A 24,570-nucleotide genomic window follows, 5' to 3' on the forward strand; every position below is an offset into this window, starting at 1 on the left:
ATTCAATGATGAACTGCCTTAACTATCATTTTGCATTATTGAGACACTGTTTTCCAAATGAATGTTGTTCCGTGCTTTGACGCAATGTATTTTGTTTAAAGCACTATATAAATAAAGGTAATTGATTGATTGATTGATTGATAAAAAATATAAGCAAAACATATGTCTAATAAGTTCTATCATAACAGAATGGAAATTTTATTTCCATTTTTGGATTCATTTTGGGGAGTTGTTTTATAAATATTTTGACGAGGAGCCATTCTGACTCCTAAACTACGGAAACTATGTAAGAGAGACAAGCACAGTACATAACAAGCCTGAAGCTTCTGTTGTTGGCAGAGGCGCATCTATTAATACTCAGTCCTGTTTTAGTGTGACCCGCCTCTATAGAGAAAGACTCGCTGTCCAACAGACAAGCAGATCCTCGATGAGCAAAGCCCCTAACTTGAGCTTGTGCTTAGAAAATGACTCACAAGTAAAACAAGTGAAGAAAATGCTCCATAATTCTCTAAGGCAGTCATTCCCCCCTCCACCCCCCGCCCCCACCTCTACTCCTTCTTCCTTCCTTCCCTGAGACACTACACAACTAGCTACTGGTGTTTATGGGTCTTGCTCCACTCCTAAGTGATCATTAAATCCTTATGTTTGCGTAATGCGAGGCGTAGAGACCTCTGAAGGATATGTGAGCTCCCGAGAGGAAGTTTGGGACGTGGTGATGGGGGTGGAGGGGGGGGGGGGGGATTGTCTGCACTGAGACTGAACCAGGATCAGATTTAGGGAAGGCAGCTGTTGAGGGTTTGACAGGCAGACAGATTGGAGCACTGCTGCGTAGCACAAGCAGATTCGAGTCTGCAGAGGAGTGTGTCAGATCACACTAACACAGCAAGGGTAAGTCACACTTTTGAGTTATAAATCTTATTATTTTATTCAAGTTTGATTTGTGACTTGATGATTTAATATCAGTCTTGTTTCCCATGCCCAATAATGTTTATATGACCAGAAAATATGGAATAACGAAGACATAAATGAATGAAAACCTGATAATAATCACATTGGTTCAACAATATTCATTGTTGTTTGGTAAATTATATAATCTTTTACTCATTAATATAATCCAAATAAAAGCTCACATATGAAATATAAATACAACTTTTATTTTTGCACCAAACTGTATTGTAATCCCTTTTTCATGATACTAAAATATTACCATATGCCACTGAAATGAAAAACTAGTCGCGCGTCTGAGGCCGAACATATGAATGCTCTCTGATCTTTACTTCAAACACTGTGGCTGCTTTTCCTCTTTAAAATGTGCGCGTGGTCCTGGGACCTATTTTTAGAGGGCCGAGGCATTACAGCGCGCTGGAGTTATGCAGATGGCAAGATTAGACAGAGTGGGGAGAGCTTCATACAGCTTGTTATGTTTGTCCACAACCTCTCTCCACAAGCTCTTATCTGGGCTCTTCAGAGAACTGGTTTTCCCACCTCTTATCCGTTTATCCTCCAGCGTAACTCCACAGAAACAGAGCAATAGCACGCCCGCTCAGTCTTCCTGGGTCCTCTTGATAGTTGATCAGGTCCAGCTTTGACACTACGAGGATCTTGGAATCTCTGTTAAAAACACAGTCGGACCTCGGTGGTTTGGAAAGACAGTGTTCTGCTGTAATTTTTCTCTCTTGGCATGCAGCTTAGACGAGACTGGAAACAGTGAAAGAGCATCAGTAGGGTGGGTTAGTGGAAAAAGTCCTGAGACGTCCTCAGAGAGAAAAAGAGAGGCTGTCTTGTGGAGTCAAGATGTTTACTTACTTGTACGACTTCATTGATATCATATGAATGTGTAATTACTGGCTGGTAATTATGTTTTAAAAGGGATTAGAAAGGAATGGGAATTGAGTCATGCAGCTCCTAACCCAAGGAATGCTTGGATGAGTTGCTGCGGAGACACGAAGGCTGCGTTTCAGTTTTTCCTTCATCTGACAATAGCATGTCTTGACAAAAATCCTATGTTTTAACAGAAAACGGCAAATATAATGAAATTTATATTTTAACAAGAAAATATGAGGCTGGTTACTAGGATGTTTTTAAATGGGTGAAGATGTTTTGGGAGTGGTGTTACGCACATTGCTACACCACAGTTTGAAAGTTTGGGGTCAGTAAGATATTTTCCCTTTGTACAGCAATGATGCATTGAACTAATCAAAAGTGACAGTAAACACAATTATATTGTTACAGATTATTTCTATTCAAATAAATGCTGTTCGTCTGAATTTGCTGTTTACCCAAAACCCTGAACAATCCACAAACATTTTAATCAGCACAACTGTTTTAACAGTTTTCGTTTTTTTGAGCAGCTAATTAGCATATCAGATTGATTTCTAAAGGGTCATGTGACTCTAAAGACTGGATGCTGAAAGTTCTTCAGTTTTGCATCACAGGAATGAATAACACTATATTTAGGAAAAAAAGTTGTTTTAAATCCTACAAATATTTTACAGTATTACTGTTTTAAATAAATGCAGCCTAAACTTTACCATCCACAAACTTTTAAACAGTATTGTATGTGGTTGTAGTTATTGTCTGCAACTGGTATTTCTTAATATGGTGACACTTTATGTCTGTGTTTCACATTTTGGTAATACTTTAGAATAGGAAACACATTTACTATTAATTAAGGGCTTTCCCCTCAATAAACTGCCCATTTTCTGCTTATTAATAGTTAGTACGGTAGTTGTTGAATTTTGGTATGGGGTCGAATGAAGGGATCTAAAATATGGTCATGCAGAATAAGGCAGAATAATTGCTTTATAAGTACTAATAAACATCTGATATTTAAATAATATGCATGCTAATAAACAGCTAGTTGATAGTGAGAATTGGTTCTAAAAAATAAAGTGTTACTAATATTTGTTGTTGATAATTGTATAGGCCATGGATCAAATGCAATTCATAGATTTACATTTATGCATTTAGCAGACGCGTTTATCCAAAGCGACCTACAGTGCATTCAGGCTTTTTTTTTAACCAGTATGTGTGTTCCCTAGGAATGGAACCCACAACTTTTTGTGCTGCAAACGCAATGCATCTACCACTGAGCCACAGGAACATTAATGTAATGAATCGAACGTATCGCTTCTATTATAATCATACTTTAAAATTTCACATTTCAAATGAATTTTAATTGTATTTCTTAGAAAACACACAACTGTTTCTCTGCTTATTGAACAAAACTGAATCAACAATATACAAAACAAAAATCAACGTGTGTCAAGGTCAATAAGTGTCTAATGTATCAGATAATTTGACTAATGGCAAGGCAACGTTCGTTCAGGCTGTAAAATATCTTGTGTAACTTTCCTGAATTGTAGTTATAATGTGTAGCTGACCATGAATCTTCATTCCCAGATGGTTCGTGAGCAGTACCTCACCACCACAGATGAGTCCGGGGCTCTGGCTCCAGTCACTGACTACATCTACATGATCGGCATCTACGGCTGGAGGAAACGCTGCCTCTATCTGTTTGTTCTGCTTCTCCTCATCATTCTGGTGGTGAACTTTGCCCTCACAATCTGGATCCTGCGAGTCATGTGGTTCAATACGGTGAGAGAACTTCCCTTAAAGGACTTCAGATCACATATTTAATTCATTTTTAATAAAAAAATAAGCCATATTTACATTTTGCCCTTGGTTGAGCCAGTTTATCTCAGCTGGCCACTGCATGCTGTCACATGAAGTCACACTGATGCTGAGAGAGCACTCCGTGTTGTTGGCTGTTGCAGGAAGGCATGGGATACCTGCAGGTAAATGAAGATGGACTAAGACTGGAGGGAGAATCTGACTTCTTGTTCCCTGTCTATGCCCAGGAAATTGACTCCAGAGAGGTAAGAGGTATTTAAAGTATACACTTCAACATGGATAAATAGATTGATTTAGTTGCCCATTTTGTCCATTCTCATCTTCATTACAGGATTCAGCTCTTCTGGTGCACTCCTCTGAAAACGTTACGCTTAATGCTCGTAATGCCAATGGTGATGTAACAGGAAGTGTGTCTGTAGGTATGAGATACACAAAACATTAATTGGCTGATTACATGATTTTTACATCTTTCACTCATCAGTGTATTGTATTGCATTATTAGTTTTGGTCCAAAAACTACAGAGCTTTGATCATAACAATAAGTAGTTAAGTTCATGTTTTCTTTTGTTACAGAAGCTTTTGATTGAAGTTCTAGAGTTCTCTTCTGTTTCTTTGTCTCGTGTTACGTTCATTGTGTTGTGGAAGTACTCTTTCATTTTCTTAGTGTTTATTGCCATTTGGCATCATGTGTCTTTCACTTTTGGAATACCACCTTAACGCCTGACAATCATCATATCAACCTATTCCAACTCTTATTTTATAATTATTATTATCTATTTTATTTTTCTGTCTAAATGTTCAATAAATAGTTCTATACAGTGGCCCAGTAGTATACAAAATCTCCACAACACAATGCAATGGACACATTTTGTTGTTTTGTGCTAATTTTACTGTGCTAATTTCATTGTTGCAGCTTGTTTCCTTTGTGTTGTGCTAATTTTGATGTTGTGGCTTGTTTTCGTTGCATTGCAGCCTGTTTACTTAGTGTTGCGCCTTGTTTCTGTTGTGTTGCAACTTCTTTCTGTTGTGTTTTGCTAATTATGTTGTGTTGCGACTTGTTTCTGTTGTGTTTTGCTGATAACGTTGTGTTGCATCTGGTTTCCATTGTGTTGCGACTTGTTTCTGTTGTGTTGTGACTTGTTTCTGTTGTGTTTCATCTTGTTTCTGTTGTGTTGTGCTGATAACGTTGTGTTGCATCTTGTTTCTGTTGTGTTGCGACTTGTTTCTGTTGTGTTGTGACTTGTTTCTGTTGTGTTTCATCTTGTTTCTGTTGTGTTGTGCTGATAACGTTGTGTTGCATCTTGTTTCTGTTGTGTTGCGACTTATGTTGTTTTGTGCTAATTATGTTGTGTTGCGACTTGTTTCTGTTGTGTTGCGACTTGTTTCTGTTGTGTTTCATCTTGTTTTTGTTGTGTTGTGCTGAAACGTTGTGTTGCATCTTGTTTCTGTTGTGTTGCGACTTGTTTATGTTGTTTTGTGCTAATTATATTGTGTTGCGACTTGTTTCGGTTGTGTTGTGCTAATTATGTTGTGTTGCGACTTGTTTCTCTTGTGTTGTGCTGATAACGTTGTGTTGCGCCTTGCATCTGTTTTGTTATGGCTTGTTTCTGTTGTGTTGCGACTTGCTTCTGTTGTGTTGTGGCTTGTTTCTGTTGTGTTGCGACTTGTTTCTGTTGTGCTGTGCTAATTTAGTTGTGTTAGATCTTGTTTCCTTTGTGCTGTGCTAATTTTGTTGCATTGCATCTTGTTCCTGTTGTGTTGTGCTGATAACATTGTCTTGCATCTTGTTTCTGATGTATTGTGACTTGCTTCTTTTGTGTTGTGGCTTGATTCTGTTGTGTTGTGCTAATTATGTTGTGTTGCATTTTGTTTCTTTTGTGTTGTGCTGATAAAGTTGCATCTGTTTTCTGCTGTGTTGTGACTTGTTTCTGTTGTGTTGTGCTAATTTTGTTGTGTTGCATCTTGTTTCTGTTGTGTCACGACTTGTTTCTGTTGTGTTGTGCTAATGCATGAGCTAAGAGCCCAGCAACATAAAACTGAATAACTGGATATGAAAGTGAATCTGGAGATTTAATGAGAATGAATATAGTCTGTTTAATCAATATTCTGTTTGAATATATATGTATCATTTCATTGTATTCTCAATAGGTCCCAGTCAGGCCGAGGGTTTTGGCCAATACTTTAATATCAGTTCCAACCATGATGAAAATTTATTTTATGCGGATGTAAATGGAGCCGTTGTGGGAAAAGGAAAGCTCCGTGTAACAGGTGAGCCTAGAAATAGACCTGAATTAAAAAAAATAAAAAAATAAATAAAAATGTGAAGGAAACGTAAATGCTCTGTTGTATTATTAGTGCTGTTTTAGTGTTAGGAAGTACTTTGTTTACAATGTTGCACTTTACTGTGTTACTTCAAATATTAATTGAAATAGAATGAAGAAAAAAAATAAGAGAATAGTAAGTATATTCTAACATATGAAACAGCCCTATTAATTAGCTGGTTAAAACCTGAGATTTTTTCAACAACAGATCCAGCCAAAGCAACACGTCTGTTATCCCATGATGCACAGTGGGTTAAATATTAATACTTTATCTAAACCAGCCTAGGGCTATTTTGATTGGTGAATCTCATGTTACCTTCCATGAGTGTTTTTTTAAATCATATTTCACCCCAAAAAGAACAAATAATATTTTATTTAAAGAATGAGGCCTGTTTCAAGACATTCTGGTTATTTCATATTATTAGCATTAGCACATTTCCATGCCAACTCTCAGATATCTTATTTAATATATTATGATATATACCTATGTACATTGATTTATCATGAATGTAGTATTTGTGGCAATGCAACGCAATTGCACTGTATTCTTTAATACAAACAAAGATTAATACAGTGTAATATAATATGTTATACAATATAATGATATAATAAATGGGATAATCTGTATTTTAGCGAATAAATGCAATGATGTGATCAAATAGATATATGGAATGATTTGTCCGCTTCCTTTGTATAGTTGTAAGTTTTCTGGTGTTTGGACAGGTCCAGAAGGTGCTATCTTTGAGCATTCTGTCAGGACTCCAATGGTCAAAGCAGTACTTAACAAAGAGCTAAAGTAAGTACTGTACTATTAAAAATGTCATTTCCCATACAGCAGTTTTGCCAGTTTGTTTGTATTGTAGCTTCATTTTTAACTCTGCATTTTATCTGATTTGTTTTTTTTTTTTTCTCAAAAACATTCTTGTAAGGTCAGCCCATGTTAAAAGTAATGGCTGTACTGATTATATTACCTAAAATAACTTTAATAGAGGTTTTGTGATGTGGGATGACCCGAGTTACCAAGGCATCTGGTTCTCAACAAAGGCTTAATTTTTGTCTCCTTTAAAAGTGTCTTTTAAAAGTAAATGTATTGCCCACAGTCATGCAGATCCCTCTGTTTCTATGAATCAAACAGTTGAATTTGAGAATATCTTGTGGTCATCTTGTGTCCAAACGATGCACTGCATATCCTACCTTTTAAGACTAGAGTCTCCAACACGATCTCTCAGCATGGATGCCCCAAAAGGCGTTCACGTCAAAGCCTTGGCTGGAAATGTTGATGTGACAGCACACTTTGATATTCAGCTACACTCAACTGCAGGACTGGTAAGCAATCCTGAAAGCTTTACATTTTGAAGATTTTTTTTATTAGCATTTGATTAGGTATGGAGCTAAAATCACCAATACATGAGCTGGCATAACTTATATTTTTGGAATTATGAAATTACGCTTGATCCCTTTATTTAAGCTTTGGTTACACTTTATTTTGAAGGTGTCTTTGTTACAGTGTAATTATACATTTAAGTACTAGGTAGTATTTATTAACTACATGTTCTTAATATATATGGTTAGGGTTTGCCTCAGGGTTACTTGCATGTAATTATGCTTAATTTATTGTAATTTTAATAGTAATTCATGTAACGTGTGTAACAAGGACACCTTAAAATAAAGTGTGGCCTAATCTTTCATTAAATACATTATTATTAAGGTTTCGTTGTATGTTACAGTTGATTTTAGATGCTGAAAGTGTTCGTCTGCCGACGTTACCTGTGGGAGAAGCGTCAGATGAATTTCATGGAATTTACAACACATATTATGAAGTGTGTGTTTGTCCCAGCGGTAAGCTCTTCATCTCCAAAGCTGCCGTCACTTCGACCTGCAGCGAGAGCCAGGACTGCTGAATGACCTTCTGTCCTTAACGCCCCCACACTAGAAACAAATCATGTTTGTTACATTGAATTTGGCAATTTTCTTTTTTTTTACACAATATGTATTAACATGTTACTTAAATATCAGAGGGTACATTCATCTGTTTGGCTGGGGTTTTATCAAGATAGGGAAGATGAAATATACAGTATACACAACACACTCCCATGGCAATTTGTGGTGAATTGGTGGTTATAAATTCAAACCTAATAAATTTGAATCTAATTCTTATGTTTCCATACAATCTGCCTACTCCACACTGACAATTAGGTTTAAGGGAGGACCCTTATGATTATTATTATTTAAAAATATGTCTATTTATGAATCACATTGTATGAATTCATACAAAATCATCTTGTAAAAAACATTTTCTAATGTGATCAGGTTTGTAGACTGTACTTCATACTATATATGGAACAAAATTATTGCATATTTTCGCCTTTTTTTTTAGTTTTGTATAAACATTGTTCAAAATTAGGCTGGGCAATAAAGGGGCTGGTAAACAGCTGACATCCTATGCAATATAATTTAGAGGTGCAATAAATAACCAAATTCTGTGTGTTGCATATCAGATTATTCTTTAAAGATGTACTCATTAATAGAGAAATTATTACAAATAAAACACTTACATGTGTCTACGAGGGTTATTATACTTCTGAAATTAGTTTAATTTCTTTTTTTTTTTATTATGTCATGTATAATAATGAATTTCTGTCTGAAGAACTGCGCTACCCACAATCCTGAAGCTGTAGCTTTGAATTCTTCTGTTGAGCATTGTAATATAATCAAATCCAAATGTCTTTCATGTGTGAACTTTATACACAATGGTTTGATATCAAATTAAGCATCTCCATTAATTTAATGAGAATAAGTATCAAAATGATAATTTACCTATGGGCAGCTTGAAACTTTGAGATTTGTGTGTGTGTGTGTTTTTCTCAGAACTGTTTTGCATATGTTCTGCTTGAAAATGCTGAGTGATTATGTTTGTATATACATTGGTTGGGGATCTTCACATTTATAAATCAGTTGTATATTATATTTTGGTTGATGTATATTTCTTCAATGGGAAATCTCATATTTTGAGGTTTACAAATGCAAAGTAAATAATTACAATACCGACCTTTGAATGATATTATAAAGCATGTATGAACAAGTGTAAATTGGTTTTTCCACATTCAATGTTTCGGCATGAGTTGACATGATAATTTCATTAAAAAAAAAAAAAAAAAAAAAATTCATTAAACTTTTGGGTGTAATAAACGGTATCTTTTGTACCATTATTACCTGATATTATATGACTGAACACTGGATTCAAAGGATATATTTAAGAATTCAAATTAAGCAGTCAGTCAGTGGGTCTCAAATTTACAGAGCTGTAATATGACATTATGAGATTGAAACAAATGACAAAATATATTTATCCAAACAGTACAGTAGCCAGTGTTTAATTTCAGTCTCTCGCAGTAAAACAAAGGAAACAGATGAAAGAACATTAACATTGAGCACCATATGAGTATCTATGTTCCTGTTACACATATTTCAGAGAACTTCATGCTAAAAAATTTCAGCAGTAGTGGACAAGAGGTTCCTGTAGTGAATAATAGAAAATACATACTTAATGAGTTTCTGAGGAACTACGCATGTTGTATGATGTGTACACAGCAATTAACTAACAGGTGAAATTTCAAGAGAAAATGTCACTTGTTATTTTTAAATGTAACATTTTTAAATAGTATTATATGCTAAAACTACACCCACCAGTATCCTTATATGGAAAATAAAAAGTGCTCTGTTAAGCCTCGAGCCAACAATGTATACATGTAAAGTTCAGTTGCAATAAAGCTGACTGTAAAATATGGAATAAATTTCATTCTTGCATACTGTAATCTTGCAACGAGACCGGTACAGTAATTACACTGGTAAACACTTCTGAAACTCCTGTCATATTACATCTTCAAGATGTAATTCAAAGTCTTTCAAATATTTTTTTTTTTCACTGTTTAATGTTTAGGTTATGCACAGTGTTACATACTGTATACAGTGAATGGACCATGTCAATTACCTTATGGATTTGCCAGCTGATAAAACGGTGTATGAACACGTTTTGATTTCAGAATGAGCGACTGGCACATGACTGATATACATCCCACAGTCATTGCTGAATTGCACATCATTTAATTATTAAAATTTCTGCAATCACTCAAGTGCTATTTACATAAAAGTGCAGCAAAACTCATGCTATTGATTCACAATACCGTCAACTTAATGACTATGGCATTTCTAAAAAAGATTTAAAAAAAAAAGTAGCATTGGTATTCATATTATGTACAAAGGAACAACAATAATCAATAAGTGTATTTAAAATAATGAAAGGTATTGCTACATTTTTTTAACATTATGTACACTGCTGCATGTTAAATAGCACAGGCAACTTTTCAAAGAAGTGGAGCAGATATGTATGCAATAATAAGCATCACAGCATCAGAGTTTAAAATAAAATGCCAGCGAGATACATCATTTTACCTTTAACAAGTCGTTTAAAATATTTACTGGTATGTATTGCACAACCACTGCTTTGTTAATTCAATTATTAGTGTTTTGCATTGTCTAATGCTGACATTCAGATTTTTTGCTGGACAAATGTCTCAAGTTTGATGATTATCCGAGCTGTGCATTCCATTACTCTCATTGCTACTTCTGAAGTATATCTGTCATTAGGAATCTGGGGGAAGGGTAAAAGGTCAGGGTAGCGAGTTCTCAGGCTGTCCACACCATAACCCTCCAGGATGTGTACATCCTTGGCCAACCCTGTTAGCTGGGTGTTGTACTCCTCTACCTTTTGTGCAAGTGCTGTGGGCTTCACATCTTTGTCTGATTTTCCTCTCACTGCATAATCTGCTGCGATTAATGCAAGCTTTGTTGCCAGGTAGCATTTGAAACATACCCATTCGTTGGCATTTTTATGAAGGTCATTTCTTGCAGCTGAAAAATTGGCCCTTGCTTGCCTTAGCCACCGCCGTGCCTCCACAGGGTTCCCAACAGACTTGAACGATGGTGGTACAAAGAAGCGATTTGAATGCGATGAGCCTGCATAGCTAGTAAATTGTTCTCGGAACTGCTGCTTTTCCGATTTATGGCTTGTTGCTTCTTGGTTCCATGACGTGTAAAATCGCTGAAATGAGAATTTCTCTGACTGGAATCGAGCGGAAGATGCCGAGAAAGGTCTCCTTGATCCTCTATCAGTGGTCTGCTCTGCATGTGTTTGCTTCTCCATCCTGCTGATCTCATTTTGTAGGTGCTTAAAGACTTCGGTAGCAATATCTAGATTCTCTGCATTTTTGTCAGGGTGCCATTTTAAGTATAAGCGGCGTATGATTTTCTTGCGTTCGGTTTCAGAAAGTTTCCAAGCTTGTTCTATGACCGACGTAACTTCTTTTAGAATTTCTGGTAATGCATTGAGTTTTATCTTTTTGGGGGATGCATTTGTTGGAGGAGCCCTGTGATTTTCCTTTCCAGGAAATACTGGAGGGACCATTCTGGCAGAAGGAGACCGACCCTCTGAGGGGCTTGTTGGAGTTGGTGTGCCATCTCGAATATGGTTGCTATCGTCCTGTCTGGAAAATTTATATAGATCAAGAGAACTCACAATTTTGTACTCACTGTACCCAATGTCAATTTGAAAGCACTTGCCGAGAACACTTGGACTTTCATCTTCCTCTCGTTCTACTTCTTGAACGATGATAGCATATGTGTAAGTTGGCTGGTAAGTGCCTAACATATCACCTCCCTCTGAATCTACCAAGTAACCAACATATTCTCCAGGGTAAAAGACATTCATTGGGTCCATGAGCAGTAAATGATGAATCTCTGCAGGAATGGGTGTACCAGGAAGTGGAAGCTCTAGCTTTGAGGGCTCAGTTGTGTCATACTTGACACCAAGGTTGTCTAGCTTCTCAGTTATTCTGTAGATGTCATTGCAACCCAGCATAGCAATAAGATAGGAAGTGTCAGAAATCAGGTTGTCTGTTGCTGACTTAAGAGTCATTGCTAAAGCAAGAAGAAAATTAATGTCTTTGCTGTCAGAGTGCTGAATGTAGAGATGGATAACAGCAGTTCCATACCTTTTAAGAAAGGCAAGAGTTTCACTACGGCTGTGGAGAATCGGACTGCAGCCTTTGACTCGCAATGTTGTCTGTAGCTTTTCAAAGCAAGACACCTTTAAGCCCTCACACAGTGCTTTGCATAACCGTATTGCTTTCTCTTCATTCACCATGTATGCATTCTCATTCTCGTGTTTCATGATCCTTATTAATCCAGTGATGAACTGCTCTGATGACAAGAGCAATTGAAGCCGTCCCTGCAGGGAGCAAAGGGCACCAAATTGGCACATTTTTGGAGAGTCTTCATCTAGTTGTTCCTCCAAGATATTACTCAGAAGCCTGGGCCTTAGTTTCTGGGGAAGCAACATGATCAGTTTTGTATGAAAGGCATGGTCTTTACCTAGGTAACACTGGCTCATGTCAACTAGCATCTGAACACCAACATTACCCTGGATACGGCTCTTGTAATGTGGTGCATCATCAAAGACCAATGTGTTTGATTTGGCCAATCGTCCATCGTGACTTGGAAGGTAAAATGTCAAATCTCTGAGATTCTCAAGGTCTTTACGGACCTGGACTGGATCATTCTGGAGATTTTTGAATAGCCCAGAGACTGTTCTTTTCACTGTTCTCATTTCATTTGGGTCAAGCTGTTTGCCTTCTGAAATTCTATAAATTCGACACAAAACTTCAACATATTGTTTTGTTGAAACAATGTCCTCAGTTCCCAACAGTTTGAACAGTTGGTGAAATGTACCCAGCTCAAGGGGAAGTTTGTACAAGTAGGGTTTGAAGTCAGATTCATTGTCCAAATTAATGACAACCTCCTCTGGTTTAAGGAGTTTCCAACCTTCTTCAACCATGACGAAGGCTACTCCTCGTAACTGACAGCGGAATTCATGTTTTTCTGCATTCAGAAATTCATAAATGCTCCTCAAGACCTTGTTTCGTGTTTTCACTGTGTCATCATCCAAGTTAGTAATGCTACATATGTTTTTGCAATTGCTAATCACCTTTTCCAATGGTGGGTCCACATTGACATTTAACAGGCTCAAAATAAGATCAAGTTGCTCTTGGCTAGCAAGTATGTCTCCTTCCTGGTCTTTTATGCTTGTTGGGGTGGCTCGCTCCGGTAGAATAGGACAAGATGTCCACAACAACTGCATAATATCAGTTTGTTTGAATTTTGGATTTACTTGAGAACCACTGAAGCGAATTAAAGGGATGGTGCCATTCATTTCTTGGTACTGAGAGTGGAGGCGAACAAGTTCAGCTGGTGCACGTTCTGGGGATAGGAATGATATCATAGAGAGTTCTTTGAGGAATGCCCCATCAAACAGATCTGTTCTCTCATTGAAAATGTGATTTAGGAGAACATCAACAATTGTCTGAACTTTCTCTTTGGACCAGTTCTCTGTATGAGCTTTGATGCTGATCTCTTTTGCAAACTGTAGAACTTGCTGTTGTGACACAGCAAATTTTAACCCAATATTGCGTAGGAATGTTATCCATGAGGTTAAATAGGATGTCCCACTTTTTGGCTTCGAGACCTGCTCTATTTTTTTGAAGAAATCATTGGGAATGAAGGCTTTTTGTGGAAGCATTACTTCAAACACTTTAACTGTTTGATCAAAGAAGGCTTTGGCAGGTTTAAGTCTATTGGTGGAGTCATGAATGAAAGACAGACCCTCAAGTTTTTCTAAGAGCTGATCCTTGATGCTGTTTGGCTCCTCCATTGCCAATAACCTCTCCTTCAGATAGATGACATGTTGGATTTTGGCATCATGTGATAAAATGTCAAATTTTGGAATTAAATGATTCAGGTAGACCTCAAGATCATCAATTGGTGTGACACCAAGAAAGCTGTAGAGCTCTTTCAGCTGTGGACTGTCAACGAGAAAAGCTGAGGATGTATTGTGTGCCCACTTTTCAATGTCGGCAGAAGGAATACTTTTTGTTAGAATATAGCATGCTCCAAAGTTTGAAATGCTGATGTACCGGCCACTGACAGCTTTGTAACATGGCAACTGTTTAAGACATTTTACATCATCCTGGTTCAGATTAGCCAAATTGCAGTTGAAGTACAACAACAGTGCTTCAAAGTCTTTGTCTGTCAAACTTGCTGTTTTGAAAGCTGATATCTGGATCATGTACTCAAGTGCCCGAAGTATGCTGGAAGGATTGTCTATATTTGCTGTGTGCTGAGCCAATAGAGGCAAGATGGGACTCTCTTTGGCACATGTTTTATTCACAGCCAATTGAAAGCATCCTCCCTTCATGAGGGTGTGAAAGACTTTGTCATTTTGTCCATTTGGAAAGATTGCAGCAAAGATCAAGCTGAGGGGTAACAAAACGTCATGCTCTGGCACAACCAATTTGTTTCCTGACACCATAAATTTGATTCCTGGAAGTAGTGCCCAATCTTTCAATATATCCAGAATGGTCTCAAATTTAGGCTTGATCTCGCTCTGGTCATCCTTGGTTGCAAGTTGTTCACTGATAAAGTGCCATGCACTCTTAAGCCAAGATTCAGTAGGACAGTTCTCCTTCCATTTTACTGAGTTTCTTGTTCTGCACTCTCTGGGAAGTACAGATCCCAGGAGATCTCCAAAACTGCTTATGTCAAAGGTCTTTGCCACACCTGCTTTTAGAAGGATGTTACTGTACCTTATGTATAGTGTGTGCATGAAAAGCTCTTTCCTTGATGGAACAAGCTCATGATGAGTGGTCAGGAACTTTGGATGTCTGGAGTCAAATACTTGCAGAATGTTGTCCATTGTCAACAGAAGTGGCAGTCCCTCTATATTAATATCATTTTCCTCCACATCTTTGAAGCAGTAGTCGACAAGTAGTTTCAGACCATGGAAGAGCTTGAAATTGGACTGCTGGAGTCGACATGGTAGCTTTCCAACTTGGCATGATGTGTCTGGAGATGAGAATGTCAGAAGAAAGTTGCGAACATCCTCAGGAGTCACATAGTTGACTGGAATCCCAGCATCTTCAAGACAGAAATACAGACTGGCCGTCTCATCACAGTTGTAGATTAAATTGAAGCCAACGTCTAGGAGCATGGACTTCATTCTAAAAACATTTTCTGCCACAGATTTTCTTGTGGTAATGTTATACTCTGTGTTTTTAAGATGCTGCAACTCATCCTGAAGTAAGTTGTCAAAGAAAGCCTGTCCTTTGCTCGAGGTGGATGTGTTCACCCAGGAGATGTATATTGCAGAGTGTATATCACTGTTATCAATGTGGGGTGCTCTAAAAACAGGGAGTAGTCTTTTCAAATCTTCATGAATGCAAATGTAAATTGCCTTTACCAAACAATACCAATCTGGTTGAATGTCCAGTCTGTTTACAGGAAAGATAGACAAAAATTTTCGCAAAATATCCCTGACAACATGGATTGGAGTTCCTTGAAATATTGTCATGGTGGGGTCAGGTCCTGGAAAAAGCTGACGTTTCAGTTGAATTAGCAGTTCTACACAAGCAGGAGCGATTAGCCTTTTCATTAGATTGATGTTCCAGTCACTCCTTACACCAACTCCATTGTCATCCCTCCACAGATTTCTTCTGGCAGAGTCTAAAGCAAAATGGCCATTCACATGGAAAGGCAGGCCAGTCTCCAGAGAAAGAGGGAGGAAACAGAAGGCTCTATGTGTTTTTTTGTAGTTGTGGCTGGTACATGCAGCAACACCACCACGTGGAAAGAGTGTTATGTCCTCATTTTTGTGAGCTGAAATGACACTCTTAGAGACCTTCTCCATGTCAGAAAATCCAGATCTGTTACATATCAGCCAGGTAGTAGAATTACCATCTGTGTCTTCTATGTCCATGGTGTAGGAAATCTGTTGTACTGGAATTTGAGCCAGCTGTTTTTTCTTGCAAACACTGTCTAGAACTGAGGCATGAAACTGCTTCCGTTTTAGTCTATCACCATCTGTGATTTTTGCTGTCACTGAATATAGAGTTTTTAAATCCCCAGTTCCATTTTCAATTTCACAAATAGAAATTTTCTCCATGTGATTCAAAAACATGAGAAGTTCTGCACCATCCATTCGTATTTTATCAAGGAAATTTTGAACCATTCTGTCTGAAGCAGGTGCTGAGCTGATCTCTGAGATTTTTGCCATTTCTGCATTTCGTATGGGAAATCTGAACATTGTGCTGCGTTCCAGCTTGAAGTGATTTCCTAGGTATAAGTTGAGCACATCAGAAAACTGTGATCTGAAGTCTGAATCCAAATCTCTAAACATTCTTCCTGGACTAACAGATGTTGCTCCAGGTGCATAACTGGCATGTGGATCAAAGATGCAGAGAATGTCATTATTTGAGATAAAAGATGGGCAGTCAGTAATGTGATACACTGAGTTAAACCCAATGCCATATTGGCCAGTTTTTCCAGGGTTTGCCTCTTTGGTGCCCCTTCCAAGATTCTGGATCCCCCTAATATCATCCTCTGTAAAAGGCTGGTTGTTGTATACACAGAGTGATGGGCCTTGCATGGGAACCCATTTGTCATCAAAGATTCTTTCAGTTGGGTGGGACCTCGGATCAAAGACAAAGTATATTTCTGTAGCTTTTGCATCATCTGCATTCTGCAGGAGCTCTTTCAACATCTCCTTTTCTGATGGATAAGCATTGAGGATACTTTTAATTCTGCTGGTGAGCTTCTCCTTTTGCCCAAACTCACTTCCAAGGGTAGTGAAGCAAACATTAGAAGCATATCTTTCTAAGGCTTTATGACGTTTTGGAATTGTTCCCAATTTTACTGCCACCTCTCTTGGAATATCACCATGGCAGTATTTAACAGTTGTGTCCCTGACTTTAATCCAAGGACAGTCATTATAGCAAAGTGATTTTGATGGTTGTAGTGTGAAATTGCTGTCAGGAAGAAGCATTTCCCCATAGTTGCTTTGGCAGAATTCTTGATTTTTGTCTCGGATCAAGCTCCATATTCCCTCACTAATTATTCTACGAGACAGCTGAAAGTTTTCTTCAGTAAGAGGTTTTCTTCCACATTCAGTTTTTATCAGCTGTAATACTGCTGCAAATGTTTCAACAGTGAAGCTAGGTTGAACTCCCACATTTTCAAAAAGTTCACGACAGCTATTTCTGTACTTGTTAGGAAGCTGGTAAAGGAATGGAGCAGCATCAAAGTTTAAGTGAAATGCTACTTTTGATGGTTCCACGTATGTGTTCTCCACTAGAATTGAAGAGAATGTTTTTAGCTCCTCCATGATTTCCTCTTGCGCAGCATTGGACTGCAGCAGTTCTTCATGGAGATATTTGTAGCAAGCATTTGTTATGTTCTCTTGATACAGAGTTACACCATCAAAGGATTTTGAGAGCTCTTTCAGTTGGCTGATGACTAATGAAACCGTTGGCTTTTTTATCAAACCAAGAAAGTCTTTCACAGCCAGTGAGACTGGACCACATCCTTTAAAAGAAGGGGAATTTTCATTGAGAATGGGCTTCATTAAACACACAGTGTCCTGATGGTCTGTTGTAAAAAGTTCTTTTGCTGAGAACATGGTAGATTGGGGGAAATTGTTTCCATGCCATGGAAGTGAAAATCCAGCTGGTTTTGTCAAGAATGGAAGGAATTTAATATTTTGTAATTTGGTAAGATACTGATTATCTGCTGGATCTCTCATTTTTAGTTTTTCATCAATGAGACTGAGTATTATACTGCTCCTGTGGCATGCAAGTGTGTGGTCATTTTCATTTAGAGCCAATACAGACTCGGCCCGTTCAATCAAGTCTTCCCAAGATAGGTCATCCTTGACCATACCCAGCTGGACTAACTTCACCAAGCACACTGGATTGACATAGTCTCTTAAACTTCCTTCAGGGAACCTTCCATCTTCACTGTTGTACAGTTTGGCTACCCTGCCCTCAGGATGTATGAGTCGAGATGGCAACACAAGCTTCTGTGATGGCCCTGAACATGGAATACATGGGGTTTCCCTAAGTAAGGATGCAAAATCCTCAAGTTTTTCATTGAGTACATAATACATCAGAGGGTCACGTAGATCCTTATCAATGTCTTGGATATGGGGGAAGAACACATCAGAGAAAAACTGTGTCTCTGTAAGGGTGTTCTCCATCAGTTTTCCTTTACAGCCAGCTTCATCGAAGCCTTCCTTGACCCAGTCTGGAAGCTCAACAGCACAAAGATCTTGGGAACCACACTTTCTGAGGTATTTCAAGAATATCTTGAAGGCAGCAGGCCCAATGTCTGGTCTGCAAAGCAACGAGTCATCCAAAAAACGGACATTCTTGATTGACACCCAAGACTTTCCATCAGAAAAGACTTTTGCACGTTCATCATCAACACCTTTAGCTATTTCTTGATAAACCCCTTGACAAATCAGACTGAAATCATCATGGACAACTCCAGGGTCAGGCCAGGCAGCATAATAGCTGTAGTCCAATAATTCCCCACTTTCTGCCATTGACCTCAGCATGTTAAGTGCAGCCAAGTATGCTTGGACGATCACATGTCTCATAAAAATGGAGTTCCATTGTCCTTTTGTGTCTGTCTTCCATATCTCTTTGCGATTTGATGTGACAGCAAAGCAACCATTTATGTGCACAGGTAAGCCAGTTTTGATTCGAAGGGGTAAGTAGCAGAAAACTTCCCCAATTGGTGTGGCACTTGTCTTTACAGTCCATTTTCTATTCTCTTCTTCAGAGAGCAGCACAGCTACACCTCCACATGGTACCAGGCCGAGGCGTTTTCCACTATCACTCAAGGAGAACTTCAGAGCTTCGGTCACATCCATGCATGAGCAGATAAGCCAGTTTGTATTTTCCACTCCCTTCTGTGGCATGTCATCTGTAAGTCTTTTAGTTTGTGTGCCTTTAGCAGCCATCTCAAAGTAGGATGATGGATCTTCTTCAGAACCTCTGAATAGTGGGGAATGAAGATCAACAATGCGTCTGAAGACATTGTGGAACTCCTCCACTACAATTCTGATGATGCAACCAGACTTAGGGACTTCAGCTGGCACTCTGTTGGTGGCTGCGACTTTTTTCATGACTTTGGCAGCAGATTTCAGAATACTTAAGGGACCATAAGCTGTTTTGGAGGACCACACACTCTTGTTTATTGTGACCACATCCTGTGCAGCAGCAGGGTTTTGTTCCTCACATTTCAAATACTTCAAGACCATTGTTCCAACATGTTGTGTGAAGAGAATGAGCCGGTGACCACAGATGCTAAATTCATCAACAAGAGAGTAGATATCAGTGGTATTGTAGTAAATGCTGCTGATTTCACTTATAGATGCCTCTTGCTCAGTTCTAAAAGGAAGTCTGAAGAGGGTCCCATCATACTTGTAAGGGGACTCCAGTGACAGAGGAAGCTGACAGTTAAACACATTGATGAAAGGTTTGAACTGATTGGGAAACTTCCGTAGGCGTTTCTGCTGTTTGCTCCAATTTATTTTAATGCCGGGATTTGACTTGTCTCTGATGTGTTTGCCAATGTGATTGATGTTGGGATCAAACATGATCATGAATTCTCTACTCATGATAATGGGCATGTCAGTCACATGATAAACAGAGTTGAACCCTAAACCAAACTTGCCCACTTTGTCAGCTTCACATCTTTTCATGGATCCACCCAGCCTGGTAATATTAAGGAAGTCTGTATCAGAGAAAACAGAATTATTGAAGGACCACAAAGCTGGGCCATGACAAATAATCATGCCAGGGTCAAGCAGATTCTCTCTGATTTCAAGATTCTTTCGCATGTCAATCAGAAAACTACACTCAGTAGCATTTGCATCATCAGCATTCTGCAAAAGCTCTTTGAAGATATCCGCAACTGAAGGATACTCCTCTAGAATGTTCTTTATTCTCACAGTTAGAGGCTCCCTTTGGCCTGACTGTTCGAACCCAAGGTTTTCTGGGTTTATCAATCTCGTGCTCAAACATGGAACTCTCAACCATTCAGCAGTTTTCATTGGAATGTCATCATGGACAAGGATGATGGGCTCTGAAACATCATCTAGTAAGTCATTCAGATCCTCTACTTTGATGTCACAGTAAGTGCATTCGTGGATAGGTTTCATAACCAGTTTGCTTGGATCTTTGTGGTAAAGAATGGGGACATGCATGGTAGCATCTACAGATATTTGGCTGCTGTATAGCCACCGTAAAATATTTATTAGGAGTAGGACATTGCGTTTGCTTTCTTCTTTTGTCATCTCCTGCTCACTCCGTTGCCTGATTGTTTCGACAACTTCAAACACATGACTGGCAACAACAACTTCAATCGAGCCACAGAATTTAAAAAGCTTGTTGAATTTTGCAATGGTCTTTGGTAATGAGTACAAGTAAGGCTGGAGGTCCAAATCTGGTATGGGCTTTAAAACTGTGCGTCCAGGGGAAGCAAAGGTTTTCCCCGTCCAAACCCAATCAAAGGGCAGAGACTTCACGGCTTCCCTTGCATCCTCCAAATGAGCTTGCATGAATTCATATATCTCGAACAAGATCTGCTGAAACTGATACCAGTCCTCAGTGGTAAATGCTTGGGATCTGTGCCAGTCATTTACTGCTTTCAAATGCTGGAGCACTTGATCAACCTGAGGCTCTAATGACAACTTCAGGGCTTTTTTCATGCCAGCTGAGGTACGTTCCACTAGGGCAACCGAAGAGCCAACAAGCACAGCATGAGAAATATCACACATTTCAGATAGAGAGGAGATATTGCAAGAATCACCTCTCCAAGCAAGTGACTTCGGGTAATTCAACGGTCTGTCTTTGCAAACGGGTACCCATTTTAATTTTTGCAGGTTAGTCTGAACCTCAGAGGACTTTACCAACTTTGTCTGTTTGTTAAGGACAGTAAGAAGTGTTTTTGCTTTCATTAAAATGGGATTCCAGTCTGGTTTGCTATTCCCTTGCAACTCTTCAATTTTTCTGGCAACCTGGAGCACATCGTTTTCACTGAGTTGAACCTCATTTTTCAGCCCCAGTTGTCTCAGTGAATGAAGGACATCAGGAGATGATGTATAGTCATCTGGGGGAAACCTTGTATTTTCTTCCATGAAGAAAAGGTTCTGCAAAATCTCTAACTCTGGATCAAAAAAGTCTGTTGGTGAATGCAGATTTTCTGAAGTGGTATAAATAAACTTCAGTGAAGAAAGCCAACTAATTACTGCCTTGTTTTCATTCTTCAGAAAAGACAAATGAGTAAGAGCCCAGAGCATGATTTCTGTGACTTCTTCTTTGGTGTAGAATCCTTTCTCAATGTCCTGAATTATCACCTTCAGACATTCAGTGCTTTTCACCTGTTCAATGTTCAACAGCTTTATAAGACGGATGGTTGCCTCATCACTGCATTCAACTACATTTATGGACATTTTCACATCTAATGGATGCTTGGCAGTATGGTGTAATGCTCTGGCTCCTTTCAATATTGTAAAAAGTGAAGGGTCTGTCTTTGACTTCTGTCCAACTTTGTCAAAGATGGGTAGCTCTTGAATTATGCGTTTTTCTTTCTCTGTAACATCAGTAAGACCAGCTAAAAAGCTTCTGAGGGCAACCTTCTGTTTGACAGGGAAAGATGCAACTTGGCTTGATAATCTCTGGGATGAAGATTTGTCCATAATTTGCAGTAGGGTGCTTGGTGATGACTGGTGAAGGTAATTTTTCAGGAGTGGATGGTGCAAGCAGGGATCAAGTTGCTTCATGATAACACAACCAAGTTTCTTCATAACTTCAAGCAAGTCATCTGACGGAGGACCCTCTTCCTCATTTACAAGAATGATGGGTGATGGACTTTTTAGGCGTAGCAGCTCTAGAGAATCGAGGGTGTCAGTCAGTGGCACATTTGGAATCAAAGGCAGATCTTCAAAGACACTGAGATCATCTGGAAAGTTAATATAGAGATGCTTCCAAATAATTTTGAGCCAAGATGCTGAAGGATGCTGCTTCTCTTGATCACCAGGGTACCACTGAACTGCAAAATCTCTAGAAGACCATGCTGTGGTAAGGACTTCTTTAATTAGGCGTGCCGATCTCTCTGGGGTTAGCACTTGAACCTGAGTGCAAGGCCTCCCTGAAAGCACAAACAAAACACAAAACATGACGTAAGCTGTTATGGAAGAAATACAAGTATGTATGCATGTAGGAACATTTTTCTGTGATCTCTTGGATTTACCTAGATCTGGTCATAAACTTTGACCTGAAGTCACATAAATAGACCAACACAGTCTACTTAAATGTGGCTGTTTGTATACTGTTCAATGAACATTTATGCAGATAAATCCAGGGGTTCACTTTTTTTTCCCTGCAACTGTATATTCTATAAAAACACAGCTTAAAACACATTAATGGATAAAGATCAGAGGTAATGCAAAAAATTAAGAATAATCATTTTTAGCATTTGAAAATATTTAATCAATCAATGCACAACAAAGAGAAACCTTTTAAAATGGTTCACATGCTAGACATATTTATCAATATTCTGATTAGAAGTCTCATTCATTCCTATTTTCAGCTGTTCAGGTTGCACAAATATGCACAGAATATATGGAAAAATGGCTTCAAGGAATGGAAAATCCTTGCTGTTCACATGAATATTCATATGTGTGTGCCTTGTGTCACATTATTTCTTGCCCTAAACATCAGGTTACTGCTTGTTTACCACTTGATTGATTAAAATAGTGCACTTAACTTTTATTTCTTAACAAATTCCAAATCAAACTGCTTGTATGCAATAAAGGAATTAGTCTATAACTTTCCAATGTTTGAATTTATGGATAGTGGAACATCAACACATTAAAATCTTTATTACAAGCATTTCACATTGTTAAATGCATTAGTATGTTTTGTTTTGATACAGCATATGGTAAATGAGTTAAAATACACAGATGTTAGTGTGTAAGTAGTGTGATCCAGGAAAGCTATAGGGACACCAGCTATACAAGCAGTAGACAACACATTGTGCACTTACCTGAACAACCCCAAAGGTATTGTTGAACTGGAAATTAAATGCAGAAATCAGGATAAAAGGTGAAAAAACCTCTTTAGATTAAAATAAATTATTAAATAAAAATTGTAAAGCAAATAATGAGATATTCCACAGATACATAAATTGCAATGTGTTTTGCCGATACAACCAGTCTACTGAAAACTGTTTTTTCATGGTAACTTAAGATTCATTTAAGACTGTTTTGCAAGTTGCTGAGCAGTAGAGCCAAACTAGTTTCCCTTATTTTAACTCTTTGATGCACAACATGGGTCTAAAGTGAGTTTATTTGTTCTATATTTTTGCAAGAAAATTTTTCGTCATTCAGAATTCCATGAATTCATCAAGTAATTTGTTTTTGATCATCACAAATCCTTATTTTTATTCTTTCTTTCTTACTTTTTGAATAAAAATCTTTTTATGTCACTATCCTTCTAATGTACAACATGGGTCTAAAATGACCTGTATTAATTTCCTATATTATTTCCGTTATGGATGAGAGTTTCTTTGCTAAATCTCTGAAATAACTGTTTTTCTATCATTTATCATTTCAGATAGTCTTTAAATATGTTGTTTTTGACTTCCAAAAAATCATTTTTGTTTATTTTTCCTTCCTAACTTACTTTATAAGAAACACCATTTCTGTATTTCTACATGTACATCAGTTTTACACACGGGTCTTAAATGACCCATATTCATTTCCTTTGTCATTTCAATCATGCCGGAGTAATTCTGTGCTAAAAAAAAAATTCTTTAAAAGAAATGCATTTTCTCATGTATTATTGTGGGTATTCTTTAAATATCTTGTTTTTGATTTTCACAAATCATTGTTTATTTGTCCTTTCTTTACTTTACAATACATTTTTGTATTTCTACATCAGTTTTACATAAATGGGTCAAAGAGGACCCAAACAGAAACCTTTTATATTTGCTAATTCTTTGCAAGTAGGAAGACATGTACGGCAGAAAATTATTTACCTGCCCTACATTTCACTACTCAACATGGCTGCTTTTGTATAATTGGCACATTTAGTCTTATTTTATAATTTATTGCCACAGAAAATATGTGATATATCTGATAAAGATAACTGGATATAATATTTGAATGTTAGGCTAAGTTTACCTTGACCCTGAAATCTATTACCAGTGACACAGAGACACATGTCCAATACTATAAGCTAGCTTGTTATTGACATTCTATTTAAGCTAGCTAATGGTAGCTAGGTCAACAAAATCAAAGTCAAAATACTACGTTATTATATACAAGTATATATCATTGCTATCATTTTTATTTTTTTGTCATAAATCAATACTTTTCTTCACCCTTTATGTCTGTCAGTGTTCTTGAAAAGTAATGGTTTTGGACATACGTTTTGGACATACAAGGTTTCTATCTGACAGCGGCAATATATAATTATTATATACATGATCAACTGCTTGCCACCCTCAGTGCCTGCACCAGGGACAGCCAATGTGAGGCCTGGAGAGCCACAGTCCTGCAGAACACACCTGAACAAGCTAATCAAGGTCTAAGGGTTACCAGAAAGCTACAGGCAGGTGAAAAGGTTGAAGCTAAACTCTGCAGGATTGTAGCTATCCAGGA

The 24,570-nt window shown here is 38.0% G+C and overlaps 2 protein-coding genes across 2 annotated transcripts in view; one reads left to right on the forward strand and one right to left on the reverse strand.

Annotated features, from left to right (window-relative positions):
• Positions 1 to 559: 559 nt before the first annotated feature.
• sgcg (sarcoglycan, gamma) lies at positions 560 to 9,143 on the forward strand. The gene is made up of 8 exons (XM_052576658.1): positions 560 to 888; positions 3,403 to 3,597; positions 3,777 to 3,878; positions 3,965 to 4,052; positions 5,782 to 5,901; positions 6,678 to 6,750; positions 7,157 to 7,280; positions 7,682 to 9,143. The coding sequence occupies exons 2-8, from the start codon at positions 3,403 to 3,405 to the stop codon at positions 7,853 to 7,855; spliced, it is 876 nt and encodes a 291-aa protein (XP_052432618.1). The 5' UTR covers positions 560 to 888; the 3' UTR covers positions 7,856 to 9,143.
• Positions 9,144 to 9,299: 156 nt separating this feature from the next.
• Positions 9,300 to 24,570, reverse strand: part of sacs (sacsin molecular chaperone) — a 31,340-nt gene continuing 16,069 nt past the window's right edge. The window contains exons 10-11 of the mRNA XM_052576617.1: positions 22,953 to 22,979; positions 9,300 to 22,055 (exon numbers count right to left, since the gene is read on the reverse strand). Coding sequence (XP_052432577.1) covers positions 10,504 to 22,055; positions 22,953 to 22,979 — 11,579 coding nt within the window. The 3' untranslated portion in view covers positions 9,300 to 10,503. The remainder of the gene's footprint in view (positions 22,056 to 22,952; positions 22,980 to 24,570) is intronic.

The sequence above is a fragment of the Carassius gibelio genome, chromosome B15, assembly GCF_023724105.1.
Source record: "Carassius gibelio isolate Cgi1373 ecotype wild population from Czech Republic chromosome B15, carGib1.2-hapl.c, whole genome shotgun sequence".
In the NCBI taxonomy this organism is placed as follows: domain Eukaryota; kingdom Metazoa; phylum Chordata; class Actinopteri; order Cypriniformes; family Cyprinidae; genus Carassius; species Carassius gibelio.